Below are 22068 nucleotides of genomic sequence, written 5' to 3'. Positions count from 1 at the left end.
ATTGCAATCATATTGTTATTAATCAGTTTTTCCTTTGGGTATAAGATTGACTTGTCTAATTAGCTCTCTCATACTCATAAAATTTCACTTTATATATTATTTAAACAATCAAATCATAAAAATGAGTAGGTTTTTTCAAGAAAGATGCACTTGCCTATCTTGGATATCAGAACAACTATGAACGAATGGTTTGTAATTTAATACCATTTTTTAAATAGGTAACACTTAATATTGCCAAAAGGTTGGTGACAAATGGACTACAGCTATTTCTGAAAACAATATTAGATAAACACAGTAAAGTTATTTAACCCTTCAACAAGGGACTTTTCACGTGTCCATTTATTCCCAGGTGCGGGAGTATTCAACATAACATAAGTGATATCGTGAGTAAGCCACCCGGTTATTGGTATTTATCATTTTTTTCAAGGTTACTTTATAAAATACAACCAGTTTCCTGTGGCTTGGCATTAAATTTCGTAGACTTTGCACGTGTATAAGCACCTCTGGTTTGAGTGAACTATATTTCCAATGCCAATGTTGAGTTTGCCTTCTTGCCACGTTTAAGAAAATATAGCAAAAAGTGTATATTTGTGGCCATTTTAATTTACACTGGTCTTTGTATTTTTTGTTCCATAGTTGATTTTGACTTGTTTTCCAACTAAGAAAATATATATACATACACAGGTCTAAAAAGCCTACTTCTACCAAAAAACAATGAATTAATATGGGTTTTATAACGGTCTTTAAATGTATAGTAAAAGTTAGTTACTTTTCTTTAATATCTACACTGCTAGCAGTTAACAAAACACCTAAGAATGTCCATGTAAAATTCCAGTTCAATTGGTTGAAATGTTTAGGCCGTAACGCAAAACGAACAAATAAAGTCACTTACACATTTGTTATATTATTAGGCTAGTAAAAATATGAGGGCGTAAAATGATAGAAGAACTTATTACATTTGTGTTTTTTTTTTAACTTGCTTACATTATATTAAATAAAATATGCATTATTATGCCAGGCTTACAATGCCCACCCAACTACAAAACTTATGGTTTACAATTTTGCACTTATTATACATAAAAAATATTTCTAATATAATTTGTATTGACAATAACATTGATATGTAGTTTGAGAGAAACTATTCCAAATTGCTGACAAGTTGGCTTATCAACAATTTTTTAATATGTAATTTTGGTATATTTTATTGCTAGAAATAATTCTAAGTATTTGTGCACAGTTATGTTATGGTTTTATGTTGAAAATTAGTGATAGGGATCAATAAAATTAATGAATCTACTTTAATTGATGAACTAACTGGTTCGTAGCTGCTGGGATGGCGGCGATACACAGTATCCTGGCATTGCAGACTCCGTTGCAGGAGGTGACGGTGGGTTCAGGGGACAGAGATAGTACGCAGACCTGGCCCACATAACCGTCACTGTTGCACACCCAGACATCCTGGGTGGCGGGGCCCAGGGTGGGGGCAGCACATGTGAACTGGAGCCCCGCCCGTGTCTTGCGGATTGGCACCGGTGCCACGAACTCTGGGCTCAATCTCTTGTCTGCTGATAGAGCTACAACAGAAGATATCAGCTGTAGTGTAACACTGGAACTCCCAGATCTGTGCAATTAGTTTATTTGTATTTTTTACACCAATATAAAATTAATATACTTGTATTCTTTGACAGAAACAAATAATACAATCTTTAACCCCTAAAATTCAAATTAAAGCCACAAGAAAAGCGTCAAAGACAAAATGGCGTTCACAATGTGGATCTCTTAATTTCCCAAACTTCAAAAGGTGAGAATAGGGACGAACCCAGTGCAGCCCCTGTAGCGTTGGCATTCATTTTATTCTAAAGTATTATATTGGTAAGTTTCTGTTGCCACCCCATTAACTTTGTTCTATAAATACTAAATTTACTTTTTCTATTATTTCCAATCAGTACAAGATGGAAGACAGTGAAGAAACGCACTTATAATGAACTGAAGAGATGTGGTTACATATTGGTGAACGTTATCCCAATTGCAGGATCCACTACTACCAAAATGAAGGCTAGTAAGGAAAATTTAGGAATATATGAAAACATATTTTTAAAATTTAAAAATATCAGTACAACATTTCTATTGAATGAGATTGAATAACAAACTCATCCAAGATAACTGCATGTGCACATTTTATACTAAGTTTGGTCATTTAATTTTTTTATTCGTCAGATGTTTGTTATCAGATTTACTTACAGAGAAATGTTCTTACTAATCAAGTTTATATCTATATCATATTTTAAGAATTCTTTCCAAATTTAAGGATCTCTATATTATAGTAATAGAAACCAGACTGTAAGAGGGAGAGTTGCAAAGACAGTGAGTATATGCACAGTCATAACATGGCAACGTGGGGTAGAGTGATGTTAGAGGAGGAGGAAGAGCTAACAACGTGTTTCCCTCACTGAAACATTTTTCTTGCTTCTGTCCATTGCCCGAATTTCACTCTGCCCCAAGACTATACGAAAATGCCTACTAAATGGCGGAGAATACTGTGACCATTAAAAGCAAATGGTTTAAACAAATAAAATAATAACTGCCATGTTATCATTCAACATTTGGATTCAATAACATTAGCACTCAAGGACTTGGCTTGAGGGGGGGAAGGGCATGAACATGATTGAAGAGGACAACACACCGGGGTGTATGGAACAAATCTAAATTTGATATGGTAAATTCAAATTTAATTATTTCAAACATGATGGCTGTTATACAAATATTTTGTATTTTTAGAGCTTTTGGGAGAAGGCATTTTTACACCCCTCATCCCCCCTTAGTTACACCACTGGACATTTGCAACTAAAGAATAATAATAATAACAATAATAATAAACTTTATTTATCTCTTAAACAGGATTTACAAGAAATACATATGATAAAGATCTGTTACAGTGTGTGACATATATTACATCTAACAAAGAATATGAGCAATTTATGGTTGACAGAACACTATTCTATATTATGAGACAAACAAAGTACGATTCCTCCAAGGCGAGCCTGTTCGGAGGATTCTCACATCATAATATAAGTAATGTTGAGCAGCAAAAGCAAATTAAGCTAAAACCACATGCCACTTTTAGTATAAAGTGTACAAATGAAATTTGAATATTGTAATAGTTTGATTAAGCTCCATCAATTGATAGCTTATGGTATTGATAACATATAATCCACTTACAAGAAAAAAAAAAAAAAAAAATAGTTCAGAGTCTAATACAAAAACCAAGAGTGCAAGAAATACACTCAAATGCTTTCCAATAAGAATACAAACAAACAGCAAGAAACTAAACACAGTAATTAACAATATTGATACAGAACGCTAACAGAATGTAAATATGATTTTAGAAGAACATATGCATATAATATTTCAGGACACAAATGATTACTGAAAACAATCTTTTAACCTGTATATTAAAGATTAAATTTTCAATATCATCGACCGTAAACAACCATCTTTTTAGAGGTTTACCAAACTAATAAATTGTTGTGTGATTAGCTTTTTGGTAAGGTGAAATTCAGTTAAACATTCTAAGTCCTAGAAAAGTTATTGTTTTATTAAAATAAGTGTTTTTAGATTTCGGAACTAAAAATCACAATTGTTTCTCGGTTGTATTCAGTGCTTATATAGTGTAAACATTTTATATCTTTATTATAATACTTTACTATTTTAAATTATCTTTTCAAGAACACAAGTGGCTGTGTTCAAGAAAGTTTTGGAACTTATAATACAGTACATATAACAAGTATTGTGGGATTTTTGGAATTTGTTACAGGTTTCCCAGTTTTATTTTAAAATTTTTAACAGCTAACATTTCCATGTGATATTGTGGCATTGCATGACTTGCTTCTTTACTTAACTTAGTAAATGTTCTTAAATTGTTCATTAGACCAATAGCTGTTGCACACGGTCTTGTTAAATAACATTTGAGCTAAAACTCAACATACCTAGCCTTTGTTTCGCTTCATTGAATGTTTCTTCCCAACTACTTCTTTTGTCAGGCTTAGAGAAAATCACAGATAAGTTGTCCACACCATTTCTGAAAAACGTAATAACAATAATGTGTTAAAAATAAAGAAGTCACTGTTCATATAAAAAGTTTGTCATTTCATCATCATATTGTACTATTTAAATACACTTTAACCCTAAGCAATGCATGTGGACTGTAATCTGCTTCCTTCTCAGTTTTTCGTTTTGTTCTCTAAGGAATTAGAATGGATTCTAGGTTAGCTTAGAAATTGCACTTTATCCTAACAGGACCCTTGTGCTGTTTCTGGAGGAACAGGATATTCTGAATGGATAATATTGAGGGTATAGGCTGTCTCCTGTCGAGATCCATGAGGAAGAATTTTGGCCATTAATCAGTCACATCTCCCTGGAAGAAGGGGAGGCCAGCTCTGTACCTGCCTCTCCAGTCAAAGTGGGCAGGAGGTGGCAAGTCCTTATGTTTGATTAGGCTAGCAACAGCCTTCAACACTTAGGGAGCCTCACCAACTCCAACAGTCATCCCCACAATAGATTAGATCTATCGATCTACTCTTTCACCCCAATATCTAAAGATCTGCGGTTAGTGTAGAGTCACTCCTAGATATAGGGTAGCCAATATTTAAGTAAATAATCAGTTTTTGCTATATCCAGAGTAGGTTCAACTGGATGGTATAAACCAGCCAGAAGAGAATCCTCCAGGAGATCCTCTTTAGCTTTTATTTAATCGTAGCTGCATCCGGACACCAGCTGGTATGGACCACCTGAGAGTCTTTTCACTTTCTTCTTTAAAGCTCAGCAACTGACAGAACGTTTTTCCACTAACAGTCAGAATTATTTGACATCCATATGGTTTTCATTTTAAAATCATATAAATTATACCAACATTTCCAACAACTTCATTGTACCATCCTTGTTATATATAGATACAAATTATTGTGTGTCTATTTTAAGTGTCTGTTCTTCACTACCAACTACAAAAACAAATATCCCACCTAATTTGCGTCTGTCGTACATGACCAACAGAATATTTTATATTGTAATTTTTAACTGTAAATCATCATGTTGGCCAAAAATGACCAACGATTCAGATACATCATGTATCCAAAAATGTATCAATTTACAATATTCAAAGTGTTAAACAAAGAGGAAAAATACTAATAGTTCCTAGTTTTAGCCTAAGATATTATTGGAATTCCAATGCTAAAACAGAATGTTTAGGCTTGGTATTTAATATGCTAATATAATATTCCTCTAAAAAAATGAATTTTTCTGATACACAAGGGTAGTTTTTTTCAACCTCCGATGGACCATAAATAAAAGACAAGTGAATATGTTTCTCTTTGTGTTTAAGAGTGTTTAAGACATTTTTCATTTCATTTCATTTTTTTTCTTTCAAGTGAATAAAAAAAAATATTTTATTTCTAAAATGTATGTACTCTTATATTATTACTCCTCAACATAATCATTTTGGAGATTGAGGCATTTGTCATACCTGTGGAGAAGTTTTCTAATAACGTTTTCATAAAATGTTGTCGCCAGTGAATTTAAATGAGTTGGAAAGTGCTGACGGAGGTTGAAAAAAGACAGCTTTCTTAAATAAGAACAACTAAATGATACAAGCATATAACATTGTAGAAGAGATATTGGAAGATCTGGATACAACACAGGTTCAATCTCCTGTGTTGTATAAAACATTAAGAACCAGCTGTACTGTAAAAACTTTCAGTTTAGTGCCATATGGATGATATCAAGAAGATAGCAGGGAAACGATTTTGGAGAGGGGTCTGGACAACTGATATTTTCCCATAGTGGAAATAGAGTAAGGCCCCATTTTGTTCCGTAAAAAGTTCTTGACTCGTTTCTTTTTTGGGAACGATCTTTCAGCAGTGTATGTCAGTAATACTATTATTTAAAATTAAAAATTTGGGGTAAGAGTAGTTTAAATTATATTAAACTATAAGCCATTTTCTTATTTATTTCTTGGTCACAGAGTTTAGTAAGTTGTCTTATCTTACATCAACACATCGGCATGCTACGTTTTAGTAGCATTGTAGTGTCTAGAAATTCCTATTTTCTCATGGCTTGGCTGGTTTTATAAACAAATTGTAGTAGCTTGAGTTCTATAGCTGGTGTTCAAAACACCTTGAAATATGAACAGAATTTACTATCACGGGCTTGCAACATTAAACATAATTCTGCTCCTAGCTAGGATTGATAAGTGAATGGTTTTCGTTTACATTTGAAGCAGAAGGCTGATTCACCTTAAAAGGTTCACTGCAAAAAGAACAAAACTAATATACAAAATACATATATTGAACCACCCTTTCACCTGCTAAAACATATACATTATATCAATAACTGTGAAAATCTGAATATAAAAAGTTTTAATCTACTACTGAATGTACCCACTGGGTATTGAGCATAAGTTCGAGGTAGGAAAGCTGAGAGTCTGTGTTCTGACGCTCGGTGAGTTGTCTGCTCAGGGCCGAGTGCATGTCTCGCACATCAGACTCTAGCTGGGAGTGAGGGCAGTGGAGAGATGCCACCAGCTCACACATCTGACCTAGAGCTTGCACGTCCTCTCTCAGGTGTTCCATCTCCCGCAACATCCGCCTCACGTTCTCATCCTTCTCTACAAGCCAACAGAAGAGTTCGAGTAAGAGGGATTCCCTTTAATTGTAACAAAAATGACCAAAGTAACAAATAACTGTAGTTTTTTAGTTGTAAATAAAAAATACTCAAAGTTAGACTTTTAACTGAGATGTAATGATCAAATCAACAGTTTTTTTAAATATATACCATTTATTAAAAAAATGCAATATCTTAATTCTTCATATCTCTATGACGAACAGTTCCTAGTGATAACTAGATTATAGTTATATTTTTCTACTATGACTCATGTTATAGAGAATTTGATACCTATTTTTGGCATTATGACAGAGTAAAAGAGCGTCGTGAAGGTGGAACTAAGTATGATAAAAGGATGAAAATAGATAAAATGTTAAATACAGCATAGTGAGCTAAAACTTAACATCATCCAATAGCATTCCAAGTCATTTTTACTTTTCTAACAGAGAAGCAAGAACAGCAGGGATTCATCTTGGCAGCAGTCTTATTTATGCTCTTTTCAAATTTATTACCTATTCTGATATTTTCTGAAAGGAAATACGATGTGATAGTTCAACATTAATGAATTAAAGTTATAATGATATAATGATAATAAACTATAGGATTTTATAATATTAAATTTAAAGCAACCTAAAAAATAACCAAATGTTTAACGGAAATGCATTAGATTCAATGTAATTACATTCACTTCATTCATGCAGTAATAACAGTGTTTATTTTAACTCCACATTACCAGTAAAATTGTACTTTAATACTAAATTTTACTTGCCTTGTTACAATACATTGTTGATTATTTTTACTTGGAACGATGCTGTAATGTAAGCTGATAACTGTTTCTGATAAATATAGAAAAATACCTGAAGAATAGGTTTTTACGAACCTACCACAAATATTTGCATAATATTTAATTAGTTTATATGAAATCACAACATATTAGAGGAAGGTGTGCTACAGACCTTTCACTATCTCTAAATCATCTAGTGGTATCCTCATCAACAACTTGTACTTGTTTGCTTCCAAAGTGCTTGCAATCGTTCCTGGGCAATTCCTACAGACAAAGAGCAAAATGTTACTTTATTTATAAGTATATCAATACGTTTTGTAGTATATAGTTTAAATTTAAAAAGGGAAAATCTACTGACGTGGAAGGTTTCCGGATCGTGCCAGAGCGTCGCTTGATGCTGGTGACAACGAGAAGATCAGAGAATAGGAAGAGAGCCCGTTCTTTGCGTCCCTGCCCAGCGCTCATGGTAACCAGATCATGCCTCAGGAAGCTGCGGTCTGGAGCCACTAGGTGCAAACCTCCGGTGCTCTCTATCAGAGCCTCCAGCTGTTCCAGCTCCAGACTCTCACGCTCGGTACAGTTGATGCGGACTGCTAGAGCGTGCACTTCGCGCTGTGCCTCACACAGTGGACCATGGTCTGGATGACTGGCCTCTGTGTGCTTCAGCAGTGTCTGTAGGACACCATTCAGACATTTAAATTCAATTGGAATTTTGTCAGCTTTATTTATTTTTGAAAGGAGAGGCTTCTTATCAAATAGAATAAAGGTGATGGCACTGATAAAAAGTGTTATGGTCACATACAGGATTTTAACCTGTGCTATCTCAAACTCAAATCTAGTCCGAAGTCTTAAACCGCTCAGCCACTGGCACTCCCTTTCACACCTACGAGCAGTAAATTTCTATTTAAGTTTTTTAATATATAGGATATTAAAGATTTATATAAATTACAAAATAAAATAGTTTTTTATGATTCATAAACTCCTTGTATTCTGTGCAGATATCTTAATAGAAACAAGGTAATTTTCTCAATACTTTCTATTAAGTTTTATCAACATTCTGTAATTAATATACTTTTAAAATAAAGACACATTAATTAATTAATTAATAATAATAATATCTGTAATATTAATTGGTTGGTATATTACAGAGTATTTTTTTACTGTCACAAAGAAAATTATAAATATTTTATCACTAAACAGATATTATACGAAGAATTTCCTACAGTGCACTATCCTTTGAGTTACAGAAGTGAAATATTGGCATAACACTGTACACATCTACTGCACCTCTTAACAAGGACGTAGCCAGCGAGGAAGTCCAAGAGGTCTGGACATCCCACAATTTTTAATTTTTTCAATTAATATTTTTAGTAAGAGATTATTATTATCTAAATAATTCAGTATTACTGTCATGTACTGCTGAAAGATCATTCTCAACAAAGAAACAGGTCCATAACTTTTTAAGGAACAAAATGGGGCCTTTCTCTCTGTCTACTCGGGAAAATATCAGTTGTCTGGATACTCCCCCCCCACCACTTTTTCCTGGCTACGTTCTTGTATCTTAATAAGATATATTAATAATTATACTAATACAACGAGCATCAAAGGACTCCACAGAATGTAAAAAAAGAAATATCACACAGGTGGACAGACTCCCCTCAAAATCAGTAGCTTTTTCTAGGACCAAGTAGAATATATGTTCCAAGTTTCAAGTCTCTAGATTCTTTCAGCACATAAATTACAGATATTTCTATAAAAGATACTTCCTGTTAAAAATGCTTCCACTGAATAAAAGGATTTATTAATCATAACAAATTTACATTATTTTTAAATTTATATAAATCTTTCATATCCTGCCTGTTGTTGCACAGACGGGCAAACAGACGGACTTCTCTTTGACATTTTCACTCCAAAAAGTTTATAAAGTATTTATTTACTTTACGTAAAGAGATAAGAACCAAATTCAAAGGCCTGCACATTGTATTGTATTAATAAAAACTGCAATATATTTTGGGTTGACATATTTTGTTTTAGAGGCAAGATAAAATATGATTCAAAAACTGAATTACACTTCAAAATACACATTTATATTTATTATCTAGCGTTAGACTACTTCCTAAAACAGTCCACACCTGGATAAGCAGCTCGTAGCGGGGTATCCTCTGTACAGGCATGATCAGGAGGGAGTCTAGTGCCAACTTGCCCTTATGTTCTCTTGCCATCGCCTGGGACAATTTAACAGAAGATAAGTTTCTTATCAAACTTTAAAATATAATATTTAATATCTCACACTGATTCTTTAAAAAAACATTATGTTTCTGCCATTTTGCTAATTCTCTATGCCTTATTTTGGAGTATCTTGAAATTCTAAACACCAAGAAACCTACAGAGGGATACATTTATATTTGAAACACAAACGATCCAAGATACATCTGAACTGACATTCATATTGATTTTAGCCCCATAGAACAATGTTCAACTTCAAAACATTTACACCCTTGTTTTAAGTCAAAGAATTATGAGAGATGTCTCATTTTAAAGAAATAATTAATATACATTAAAAAATGTTTAGTTTTTCTAAATAAAAATTGGCTATTCAGATAATAAAGATCCAACTTTTTTGTACTTTCTTGTTTGGGTATTAAAAAAGAAGCACCTTGTTTTGGATATCTACACATGAATATACACATTGCTAGAAAGATTATAAGCATTTATATTATGTATTATTAGTTATTATTCGTATTGTAAGTTATTAATCATAACTTTAAAATGAGACATCTCTTATAATTCTACAACCTTAAGTTTGTACAGTTTATGAAATTTTACACTGTTCTTATGGGGTTAAAAATCAAGGCCACTTCACTGTGGTAAGTTCTTAACTTTTTTCTCTAAAGTGTATACTTTTAAAATATTAGGACAATGAATTAAATTAAAGTTTCATATTGTTTTCTGGATAGCTCATAAACATAACAAAAAACTGATAGCGTTTGGATGGGTTTTAATTATATCTTCAAAATGAGATATCCTCCATAATTCTACAACTAAAAATAAGGGTGTAAAATTGTATGAGGCTTAATATTGTTCTTATGAGGAAAAAATCAGGTCATTTTACTAAGTCAATTTATTGAACTATGATAATTAATCTCTTATATGCCTGTTTTCGAATCCAGTTATGAAGTAGTGCTAGTAAGTTCAACAAAGCAGTTCATAATTGACAGAGTTCACGACTTCAATAAAAACAAATCCTGTAGTAACTATCTTTTCATATCCCAATATGTGGTCTTGTTGGCCTTGTTTGAACATTTATAAATAAACATGTTTAAATCATAAACATAATATACTGCCATTACTTTCAGACTAAAATTTTAGATACTGCATCTCACATTTACTAATCTTACTCACAACACAAATTACAACAACTTCGACAAATATGACTAATATAAAAAATACTGCTACATAGACGGAAAAAAGAAGTTGAAATCGAAAGTGAAATCTAACCTCTAGGAACCTGGCAAAGGCAGGCTTGGCCTGGCAGGTCGTCTTGATGGCTTCTTTGGCCGTCTTCCAGTTGTTGATGAATGCGGTGTAGGTGTCGATCACAGCATGTTTCGTAAACTGAAACACGCAACCTCTCTGTGAATAAACCACGTTTGTTTATGTTCCTACACTTACAAATACAGTACTATAAGTGTTGTTTCAACACAGCCACTACAATGGCACTGTAAAAGTTAACACACAGATAAGGCAATGGACAATAATGAATTTACTTACTACAATTAGAATAGCTGACATTATATAAAAAAAGATTGAGTTATAACTTACAGTTTCGAGGAATATATCCCCAACTCTCTGTTTAACATCCCAGTGTTCCAACCGGTTCTTCAACTCCTCTAGGAACTCTTCATGATGCGCAAGAATTGCAGGAACCTGAGACAGAATTTGAAATTCAAATTTCATTATATGCACTTTACATCCAAAAAATTATTGCCACATAGCCCTTTATTACATTTAACATAAGATATTAGGTCCTTTGATTATCTTTGATAATAAATTAAAACTACATTGGGCAATTACAAAAAATTTAAACCTAACCATTTTATTACACTATTCAACTAAACAATGCTATACTTTCACTACTTGTTTATATTGAGTGAATATAAGTAGTCTAATATACATGAATCGCACAAAAGCATCTGTCACAGTCAACGTATTAAAGAACAGTTTTATAGTATTATTATACATAATATGTTTCATGTATGGTGACTACTTATACATAATAAACACAAAACCAACAATTAATAATATCTTTTTAGGTCAGTAGTAAGCTCACACCATAGCTAATTTACAATTTTAACAGAGTAAGAGAGACAAAATATGTTCCATGGATAACTAAATCATATAAGTACTTTTTTACATTCATAGTTAGCTCACACTATAGTTCTGAATGATTATGACAATTTTTACTCTTAACAGAGTAAGAGAGACAAAATATGTTCCATTGATAACTCAATCTTATCAAGTAATTTTTCCTCCATTTCAAAGCTCTGAAATATGTGTCTTAAGATAATTGTTAAATAATTTTACATTTTTGTTGTTGTTTGTGACAATGAAGGATTTGTAAAGACAATGGATTTATTTTGACAATTAAAACTGTAACATGAAACAAACATGTAAAGTTTTTCAGAAACAATGATTCTATTTTTGATTTACATTACAGTGACAAATATCTGAAAAAATCTGTTAATTCTAAAGATTTAAATTTAGTAACATCAATTTTTATAACTCCTGTAAATTTATCATTTATTTTCTACTAATGTATACATCATGACTTGTATATGACAATAAGTCCATTTAGAATAAGAAAAGAGATAGAGAAGAGATCCTCATAAAGTTATCTTCAGTTAATAGTATCTCATAGAGAACTAACAAAAAGTTTTAGCCATGTTGGATGTTTACTCTGTGTTTAGCATTAGTTTGCACAAAAATTACAAAATATTTTATTATATTCATATAATATGGCATTTGTTTCCGCAATGTAATCTTTGTTTAAAGAAAATCTGTATCCAGCCTGTCACTTGGTAATCCAAGAGAATTAAATCTAGAGAGTAGGGAAGATTTGGATTGTGTTGAGACTCAGACTCTTTCAACTCTAGAGTTAGGCTGGTTTTGTGACAAAAAAGTATTTTTTTGTTGGACCATATTTTTAAAAGCATGTTGCAATGAGTTCAGATTTCATGGGCAGACAGTCAAAGTATACTGAATTTCTTCCACTATAACAGTTAGTACACACCATGAGACATTTTGGAATGATCCCATTATTTGGAAATTTGAGATGTAGCTTTTATCTCTACCGGTAATAATTCCTTAAGATCAAGGAGTTCTCAATCTGTATAATGGAATTATTTTTAGTGGATCGATAGATTAATACATCAAATGTTTAACATATGATATGATGGAAAATAAAATCTTACTTGATAAAATATTTCGTCAACCAGAGCCGCATCCACGAGCCCAGCATTCTCTGGACTCTTCAGGGGCTGAAGGTATTTCTGGAACACAAATAATGTTGATGTAGTAAACATAGTTATCTAGAAATTTGTAGGCTTAATAAAGAGAACAATTAAAACAGGAAGTACCTTAATACATGATTTTTATTTGACTTGTATTATATTGCAACCCATTACATATCTAATTTGGATTGCAGACCAGAGGTACATTTCTTAAGAATCTGTTGCTCCAGCATGATATAGAATTTTCTCAGCCACTATGTCCTCAAGCGGTTTGGCAATCAAAATATGAAACCTAGCATTCTTTTGGCTCTTTTGCAGATATTCAGGATATGAACTTCGGCACTTAATGAAGGCGCCAGTTTAACAACAAAGACTCCCACTACAGGCTTTGTAAGTACATTACTTCACTTTGTATGCTACAATCAAAAAGTAGAATTGAGGTGTGTTAATAAATGCTATTGTCTGAACTCTTTGGTATTCAATAGAACTCTGTTATTCCATCACCTGTGGTCAAACTTATCAAGATTTCATCAAATGGTCCTCATCTTGTATAGTGAGCAAAAACCTTCATAAAACAAGCAAAAAAGAGTAACTGTAAATTGATACTGGAGGAGTAAATTAACATGATTAATGAAAAGTAAAGATAGCTGGTCCAAGTACAGATCTTTGTGGAACTCTAGATAGAGAAATGAATTTAGATGGTATTGATACTTCAAATCTGGGGAAAATATGTCACTTAGAAAATTTACTTGTCAATTAAAGGGAATAAGAGTTCTCAAAACTCTGTCAAACTATATTCCTCAGCCTTCAGGAGCGAAACATGTGTTGATTCAAATATTTTGCATTCAATGTTTCTGAATATTTATTTATTTAGCATAATAAGTTTAGCACATTAATTGCAGTCAGCTGTAAAAGAAACAGCTGTGTTGACATCGATTTATTATTGATTCCATTAATATTGACCATTAAGTTTATCATCAAATTTTCCCCAGTTTGCAGTTTTGAGCACTTTCCACCAGTGCATTACAAATTAGGGTTTCTATTTAAAATCTGAAGTTACTCTCCAGGCCAGACTATTGTTGGGGATAACCTATAGCAATAACTCCCAAAACTAGTAATATCCTAGCTAGCCTAGTAATATTCTCTGAACCTTTAGCAAATTCATTTACATTTGACTCTTATTTTAATAAATATTAAGCTTTTTTTTATAAACCCATAATGATTACGTCTTATTTAATATTTTGGAAATAAAACATTAAATCACCACTGTTTCTTGCTGCTGTCCAAATCTTAGTAATTTAACAGCACAAGGGTTGACAAATAACAATGGCTTGTGAGAACAGAAGAGTATGAAGGTATGTAATACTCACAGTAACCAGAATCTGTAGAGACTCCACATAAGATCTCTCTGTCTCGTACAGCTCCACCACCACATGTGTTCGTGTGTCCTGTAAAACAACCTTCTTTAGCATTATCTTTGCTGTTGACAACTACACACAAACATTTAAAACTCAATCACACACTGTTAAATGCTGTATAACATAACAAAAGTACTCAAGGAAGATCCATGTTCTAACTTATGTTAAAAGATGACTGTTTCCTATAAACCACATTACAATCCTTGCTACCTCTTGAGATCTAAAATTACAAATAGTACAATATTCAGGTACAAAGGAGTTTTCACAATAATTTAGCTCTTAGTTTACATCTCATTATGATGGAAGATGATTAAAAAAAAAGGAGAGGTAAACCCCCTTTTTAGCCTTATTCTGCCGTCCTTACAAGGTATTGGCTTGTGCTAGGATCTTATCAAACAGAATAAGGGGGAGAGTCCATACAGTACAAGGCCAATGGGACTAATAAAAAGCGTAACAGTCACAGCAGTATTCAACACTATCTCTAGCTCAGACTCAAAGTCCAACACCCTAGACCTCTCAGAAATCTGCATTGATTATTCAGACTTCTTGCTGTTGTGTATGCAAGGCCATAACCAAGAGGGAGGAAAATGAATAACGATGATGATAAAGCTGGGGTTTGTTTAACTAAGCGCACAAAGCGATTATAACACTCGTGTTTTCTAAGACCAAGCGCTCACAGCTAATCAATCCCAAAAATTTGTTTATGTAGTACACATGTATTGTATGGTAATGTTTGATTAGGACTTCTTCTTGTCTTTAATGCTTCAATTTTGGGTACATGTTTTATGTACAAACTTTTCACCATCAAGAATGATTTTATGTTATTGATTTGTTAGGGTTCATGCAAGCTTCACATCACCTCTTGGTTTTGAAACCAAAGAGGAGAATAGACACTTTAAATACTTGATATTTATTTAATTTCTGCTAAAGCAAATATACTATAAAAGCAATGTAATCATCTAGTAGATAATGTAAACTTTCTTAAACTAATGAATTAAAATACAAACCGTAACTATTCCCAATAATTCTTTCATGTAGATACTCTATGAGTTATATTAACTTGATGTGCTAAGGGTGTACACTTTAAAAATTCTAAACGATTTGGTTCTTAATGGTTTTGTGTTTTGGCTGTCCAAATCAGTAATTTAAAAAATCGAGGGTTGAACAGTGATAATGGCTTGTGAGAACCTTTGAGATTTTATAAAATCTGATCAAAACTAAAAAAGAGATTGTAATATTGCTGTTTATTACAAAAATACTAATAAGAAACTCAAAAGAATATTAGAAATTACAACTTTAAGTTAAATTTCTCGAAACCTGTGTTTATTGCCTTTGGACATGGTATCTCCAGAACTAAAATAAATATGATTACCAGACTTTTAGAACACATTCACAAGTTCACAAAGCACTCATAGAGATAATAACGCTCAAGGGGTTTTGTAAAACCAAGCGCTCATAGCTCATAGTGATAACAATGCTATTAGGCCTAAGGTTAGTATTCCAATTGTTATCATATAATGGTTACTCTAAATTTACATACTTTTATAAATGTAAAAACTAATATTTGGTAATAAAATATTATAACAATAAAATGTTATAAGCTAGGAGACTTATTTTACTACATATCAAAACAAAAATTATGAAATACAAGCAGAAAAAATCAAGTATGAATAACAACTCAATAAAAAATGTTATCATGTCCAAAAATCTTATTCAAAAACATATATAATGATATTTCTTCGATTTATCACAAAATATTTACAAATTTAATTTAATGATAAATTTATGAATTATTGGTATATAAAATAAACATGTTTCTAATAAAATATCATATAAATAAAATTTCAAATATTTTCCGAAACAATAATCGATCTGATTAGGCCTACTCTAAAAAAAGTAATTATCTATCTAAAACAACAACTGAAGCTCGAACCCTATTTTTTTAATTGTACACACAATAAGGTAACAAAAAGCAATACCTATAATATTTTCATGAGACACTTAATAATAATCAAAACAAAACCAAACTATATGTTAGTACATTCTCCTTACACTCAATCTTTTAGAATTGTGGTTAGGGTGAATAATAATTTAGAAACAAAATTATTCCATAGAAAAGCAATGGACATAATGAACAACCCTCAGAGATACCGTGTAACAGGGCTCCAACCAGATGTTTTATCATTATCAGTAACAACCATCTAGTTTGTTACTGTTGTCCAAATGGCAGACAATACTGATTGAGTCTGCCGTAGTGAGGAAATAAGATATTTGATTTTGAAAAAGAAGTACTGAAATATTGACTTGTAGAACACATAGTCCTTTTTTATTAAGCTTTCAAATGTAAATAAACATTTTTAAAGAGATTTTAAAGATTTTAATTTTTTACTACTTTTGGTATTTTTTTGGATTTCATCCATTACTCATTCTAGACTATCAAAGGAAGACATCATATGACGTCCATACTCCTTAAAGGGTTAATATAAAATATGTTGGCATAATTACATCCAGTCAAAATGAATACCAACATTTTTCTGTCCTTTGGGTGGTTTTCAAATATACATTGTTGTGCGTCATTTTGCCAAAAAGTGTTTCACAACAATATTTCACTTACAGTCTTTTTTTCAAAAAGGTTTTCAAAGATACTTTGTTGCTGTATAATTTTTTTTCCTACATTATTATTTAGTATAATTTACATTAGCATACCAATGAATGGAAAATTAAATCCTCTTCAAGAAAAATAAAATTTTTCCTTTATTTTACATTTGCATTTAGATTATTCTGGATCTACAAACATCATGGTGATTGAATTTCACGATTAATATTTGTTTATTGTATTATAAGTTTGCTTTATTTTATCCAAATTACTTGAAATTTACAGGATGTGTTTTCTATTATACATATTTACCTTTTAGATATAATTAATTTAATGGATACAAAAAATAATAAATAAAACTTATTTATAAATCCAAACTAAAAATAATCAATAACTAAAATGATAAATATAAATACAAATTGTTAAAGTAAAATAGTAATTTAACCTAAAATATTTTATAAAATTTTGTGAAATACGTGTAAAAAAAATAAACAATTTTGGGATGTTTTTATTTTTTAACCACTAAAGGGATCTTTTAAAACATTCGAGAATTATCAATGAGTTGGAATATAATCAAACTAATTGCACACTTGCCTGTACACTAAAAACTGCAATTAAGGGACAGTTACGTATATTAAATAGCCAAACATTATTTGAAGGTGCTAAGTCATGATGTATATAAATGTCTATAAGATAAATTTCTGGTTGAGCTTAAAGCTTGAGTTAGACTTTATAATAAAGTGCATGCACGTGTACAGTGGCTATAAACATACACATATTTTCTTGATCGTGGCAAGAAGGCAAACTCTACATCGGCGTTGGAAATATAATTCACTTGAACCAGAAATGCACATACACGAGAAAATCTTCGAAAAGCGTGCGAAGACGCGGGGAACAGCTAGTTTAAAATTAATATGTTTCCAATATGACGGAGTATTGAATGACGGGGAAAAGAGCATAATTCGGAGAAAAATATATCAGGAGGCTTAAAACAAACAACAAAATTATTGGACAAAAACTAAAAACCAATCATTTACATCGAACAACCGTCAACAAGCGCCACCTGCCAACTACATCTTCGCTTTTAGTTACAACTGACTTTTAGTTATTTGAACAACGTGCCAAGTTCTGACAGAGAACTGAGAAGATAATTAATTACAAAGAGGATAAAACGTAACCGCCACAACTGTATCCCAAAAAATGTTAGAAAATTAAAATGCCAAAAACGTTACTGCAACTACTGTCTACTTCTTAGTTGGAGACGATCTAATCTAAAAGTTAGGTTATGTTAGGCAGCGTTAGTAGACGGACCTGACCCTGGCTAGGTAGCGGCGCACGCGGTCCATGGTTCGCGAATGGCGGGTTGGACGTCCCGGCGCGGCGTCTCTCTTGTTACCTGCGTCACGACGCCAGCCGGCACATCGCACCACCATTGACCGGTCCCACCAGTCATTCACGGCTATTATAGTCTAACAATCAGCTGGCCGGCAGCCATGACAACCTCTCTAGTAAATAAATACTCCACTCCGCGACTAGTTGAGGACCACCTCCACCCTCGCTTCGGTCTTGATGGTTTTTTTACACGTGAAATCTTCCTTTCAACACTTACAACTAAATGGGACCCTTTCAATCCATAGATATGTAGGTCCTACTCAAGGCCCTGTTATACGAAGTCCATTCTCTGTTTGAAGTTTATTTGTGACGATGGAAGAATTGTGAGGGAAATAGGATTTTTCCGGACATTTGCCATCGTTCAGTGAAACAAAAATCAGTAACACTACGTTTCGAGATCTGCAATCTGATCTCTTCTTCAGGTAAATAACTAACCTAACACATAATTACCACGTTAGGTATTACAAGGAGGGGTGGAAGGTGATTGCTCGACGAATGCAGACGTATGTATTGTGACCTCTATTTTATAGTTCTGTTTTAATAAATAGTGTTTTGTTTAGTTTTGTATTAAGTGCATGTTTTAGAGTTAGTGAAGTTAGCACACAACATGGTGGTTGTGATTCCTGACTTAGGCGTGTCACAACGCTCTGGCATGATTTGTTTATTTTTAGCCTAGTTTGTAATTATGTGTTAGGGTACTTATTTACCTGAAGTAGAGATCAGATTGCAGATCTCAAAACGTAGTGTTACTGATTTTTTGTTTCACTGAACGATGGAAAATATCCGGAAAAATCATGTTTCCTTCACAATACGATGTGTCGGATATCCTCTCATCAATGCCTCCTTCAATTACAAAATTCCACGTTCCCAAATTTTGCTGCAAATTTTATGGAAAACAATAACATATTACGTATCTGTTATAATGTTAGGAAGTAGAAGTTAAATAACTTGCTTTTAAGTATGGACAGAAGCCGCGTGGAGGATCTATTAACTATTATTCAGTAACACATTTATTTTCTTATAATAGGTCTATATGTTACTGTGGTATGTAAATATAGTAGTGTATTAAGTTTCTTTAACATAAGTGTATTCTGTTTATTTTTAAATTCACGAAGGGTAAGTTTAAGTTTAATTAATTCTGTTTGGTACGCCATAAAAGTAAGTGTAACAATAAATGAATTTATGGGATTAACAGTTACAGTGTCTGAAACCGCAAATAAACTCTTTATCTAAACGATGAACTTATCTGATGGAATCCCTAATCAGGCTTTGCCTTTGGAACCCTAATTTCCTATTAAAAGTATATATTTTATTTGTCATAACAGAATGTTATTTTATGTTAGTATAGATTTGTGATACTCATATGATTTTGTCTTGGTACTAATATTTGTATTTTTGTTGTATACTAATTAATTCTTTTAATATATACATAGCCCATTTAAATTCTTTATTTCTTTTTCTTCTTCACCAAAACAAGGTCTTTTTCTCTCTCTCATTTAAGCCTCAGCGTCTTAGCTATGCCGGCTTCGATGTTCACTGGTTTTTATTGTCAAAGTACATGATTGGACCTCCCCGGGATTTAAACCCGCGATCTCTCGGTTAGAGAGCCGAGACTATAACCATTAGTCTACGGAGGAGGACCAAAACAAGGTCAACACAGATGTATACGCCGAATCTAAAACTTTTCACATACAACTTAAAAACGCCCCTCTCCAGAATCAGTACATTCCTTCTACGCTACCGGCTAATTCTCATTTAAACTTAAAGTTAAAGTTCGATTGTTGTAAGTAGATCAGGGTATGGTGCACCTTCCTATGATATCTCTTATCACTTAACTTGCTATGCTGTTTAAAAAGGATATGCCTACGACGCCCCTGTTATTCAGCAGGAAACTGCGCGCGAAGCCGCGGGTAACAGTCGATTCAACTAGATAACTCGAAGTTTACAATAACCACGTAACAGACAAATTGAATCGTAAATTTAGAAAACACGAGGTTCTTATAGCGATCTGTGAGACGCTATTATTGTTATAAAAGTACGCAAATAATAAAATCACGGTAGGTTTATTTAATCGTAACCGGCGCGGCGGGAGGGCAGCTGGCAGTTGTGTTGTAATCAGCGGTGGATTGAAAGCGCACGAGTGGTGGGGAGGGGTGTGGAGGGGTGAATAGCAACAAACAGCTACTTGTGTAACAACAGCTGTGCAACACAGTGTTACAGGGCTGTCACTGTCGATGATACGGCTCGTGGCTGCCAACTGAGACGAGAACTGAGTACTCCGAAACAATTCGTTTAGGTTTGGAAAATTTGTTTATATATATATATATATATATATATATATATATATATATATATATATATAATGTGACTCACCACTTCTGCAAGAAATTTGTGAATAATTTGACTCTACATACCTGAGTAAAGGTATTCCGAGAGTGGGTTTTGTAGCTCTTCGTACCAAAGCACCAACTTGACTTTGTTCCATAGCACCTACAATTAACCCTAAGAGTGCCATAGTACGTAATAGACTACTATAACTTCCATATACTGGATAATAATTTCCATGGTTCCTAATACCACAGCACCGACAACTGAATTTAGTTTCATATCATCAACAAAATATCCTACTATTAATGGCTACGAAAGACTGGGCAGTGTGGTCCTATAGTACCTAATACTGTAGCACCGACAACCTGATTTTATTCCATAGCACCGAAAATCAACTTGAAAGTACTATAGTTCCGAATTCCAAATAAACTCGTTTAGAACTTTGGAAATTGCTATAACGACCGGGAATTATGATGACTTATACACGCTTAGCAAACTACCAAACGTCAAAGCAAATATGGTGCGATGGACATCCATCAATCGCTGTAGCGTGAAGAGCCAGAAACCAAATATTTAGACAACTACATTCATCACCGTACTGAAACTCGATCACGACGATGCAACAATCTCAGATTTTATAGTGCCAATTTACCAATCACAAAACGATAAATGATAAAGACGAGGGATGGAAAAGCAGTGCAAAATTTTCGAGCACTCCGGAGAGTTCAAAGGATCTTTTGCCACCCTGCTGAGATACAAATGAATATCTCCAACCTTCTTCAACCTTGAAATCCATACTGAGGTATTAAACACATTCATCCGCGAAACATATTTCTCGAAAAAAGGGTTTTTAAAGCAGAGAATTTTAAACATATGTTGCCGGTGTGTCATAAGTTAAATGAGAAAATGAATGTGCCGGTAGAGAAAATGAAATGTATGTACATTTCTAAATTATAGAAATATAGTCCAAAGAGGTTTCAGGAAAGAGAAGTGAAGCCAGCAATGTGCAAAAGAGGAAAAGACTGCGTAAACTCTGACAGATGTTTAGATTTTCTTCTTGGCAGATCATATCGACTCTTGAGTCGAGACAAGCGAAGTAGAGTCTCCTCCTTCCTTTACGGATATGTGATCGGAATTACGGAAGTTTTAAACAATTTGTCAATATTATACATTTGTGCTATGTACATATTCTGGTCATTGATGTTTACAATTAAACTTAAAACACACCTGCATGTGCTGCCTAGTAAGATCCAGAATGGTATTGTTTTTCTTCATACCATTTTTACATGTTCTTAAATTTTTCGATAAGGCATGAGCAATTTCACATGAATAGCTGCATTGTTTCTACTTACACTTACTATTCCATACCAGAGTTTCACCTAATCA

At 33.0% G+C, this 22068-nt stretch overlaps 1 protein-coding gene across 3 annotated transcripts in view; it reads right to left on the bottom strand.

Moving 5' to 3' along the window:
• Positions 1-22068, bottom strand: part of LOC124359989 (rho guanine nucleotide exchange factor 17-like) — a 108796-nt gene that overhangs the window by 17857 nt on the left and 68871 nt on the right. For all 3 annotated transcript variants that reach the window (XM_046813205.1, XM_046813207.1, XM_046813206.1), the window contains exons 4-13: positions 14319-14396; positions 12910-12987; positions 11261-11365; positions 10937-11053; positions 9571-9663; positions 7797-8110; positions 7611-7702; positions 6436-6658; positions 3987-4078; positions 1316-1574 (exon numbers count right to left, since the gene is read on the bottom strand). In XM_046813205.1, the coding sequence (XP_046669161.1) occupies positions 1316-1574; positions 3987-4078; positions 6436-6658; positions 7611-7702; positions 7797-8110; positions 9571-9663; positions 10937-11053; positions 11261-11365; positions 12910-12987; positions 14319-14396 (1451 nt within the window). The remainder of the gene's footprint in view (positions 1-1315; positions 1575-3986; positions 4079-6435; positions 6659-7610; positions 7703-7796; positions 8111-9570; positions 9664-10936; positions 11054-11260; positions 11366-12909; positions 12988-14318; positions 14397-22068) is intronic.

Source organism: Homalodisca vitripennis, chromosome 4 (genome assembly GCF_021130785.1).
Source record: "Homalodisca vitripennis isolate AUS2020 chromosome 4, UT_GWSS_2.1, whole genome shotgun sequence".
NCBI classification, from domain to species: domain Eukaryota; kingdom Metazoa; phylum Arthropoda; class Insecta; order Hemiptera; family Cicadellidae; genus Homalodisca; species Homalodisca vitripennis.
Note: the sequence above shows the minus strand (reverse complement) of the source record. Positions and strands in the feature narration are given on the sequence as shown.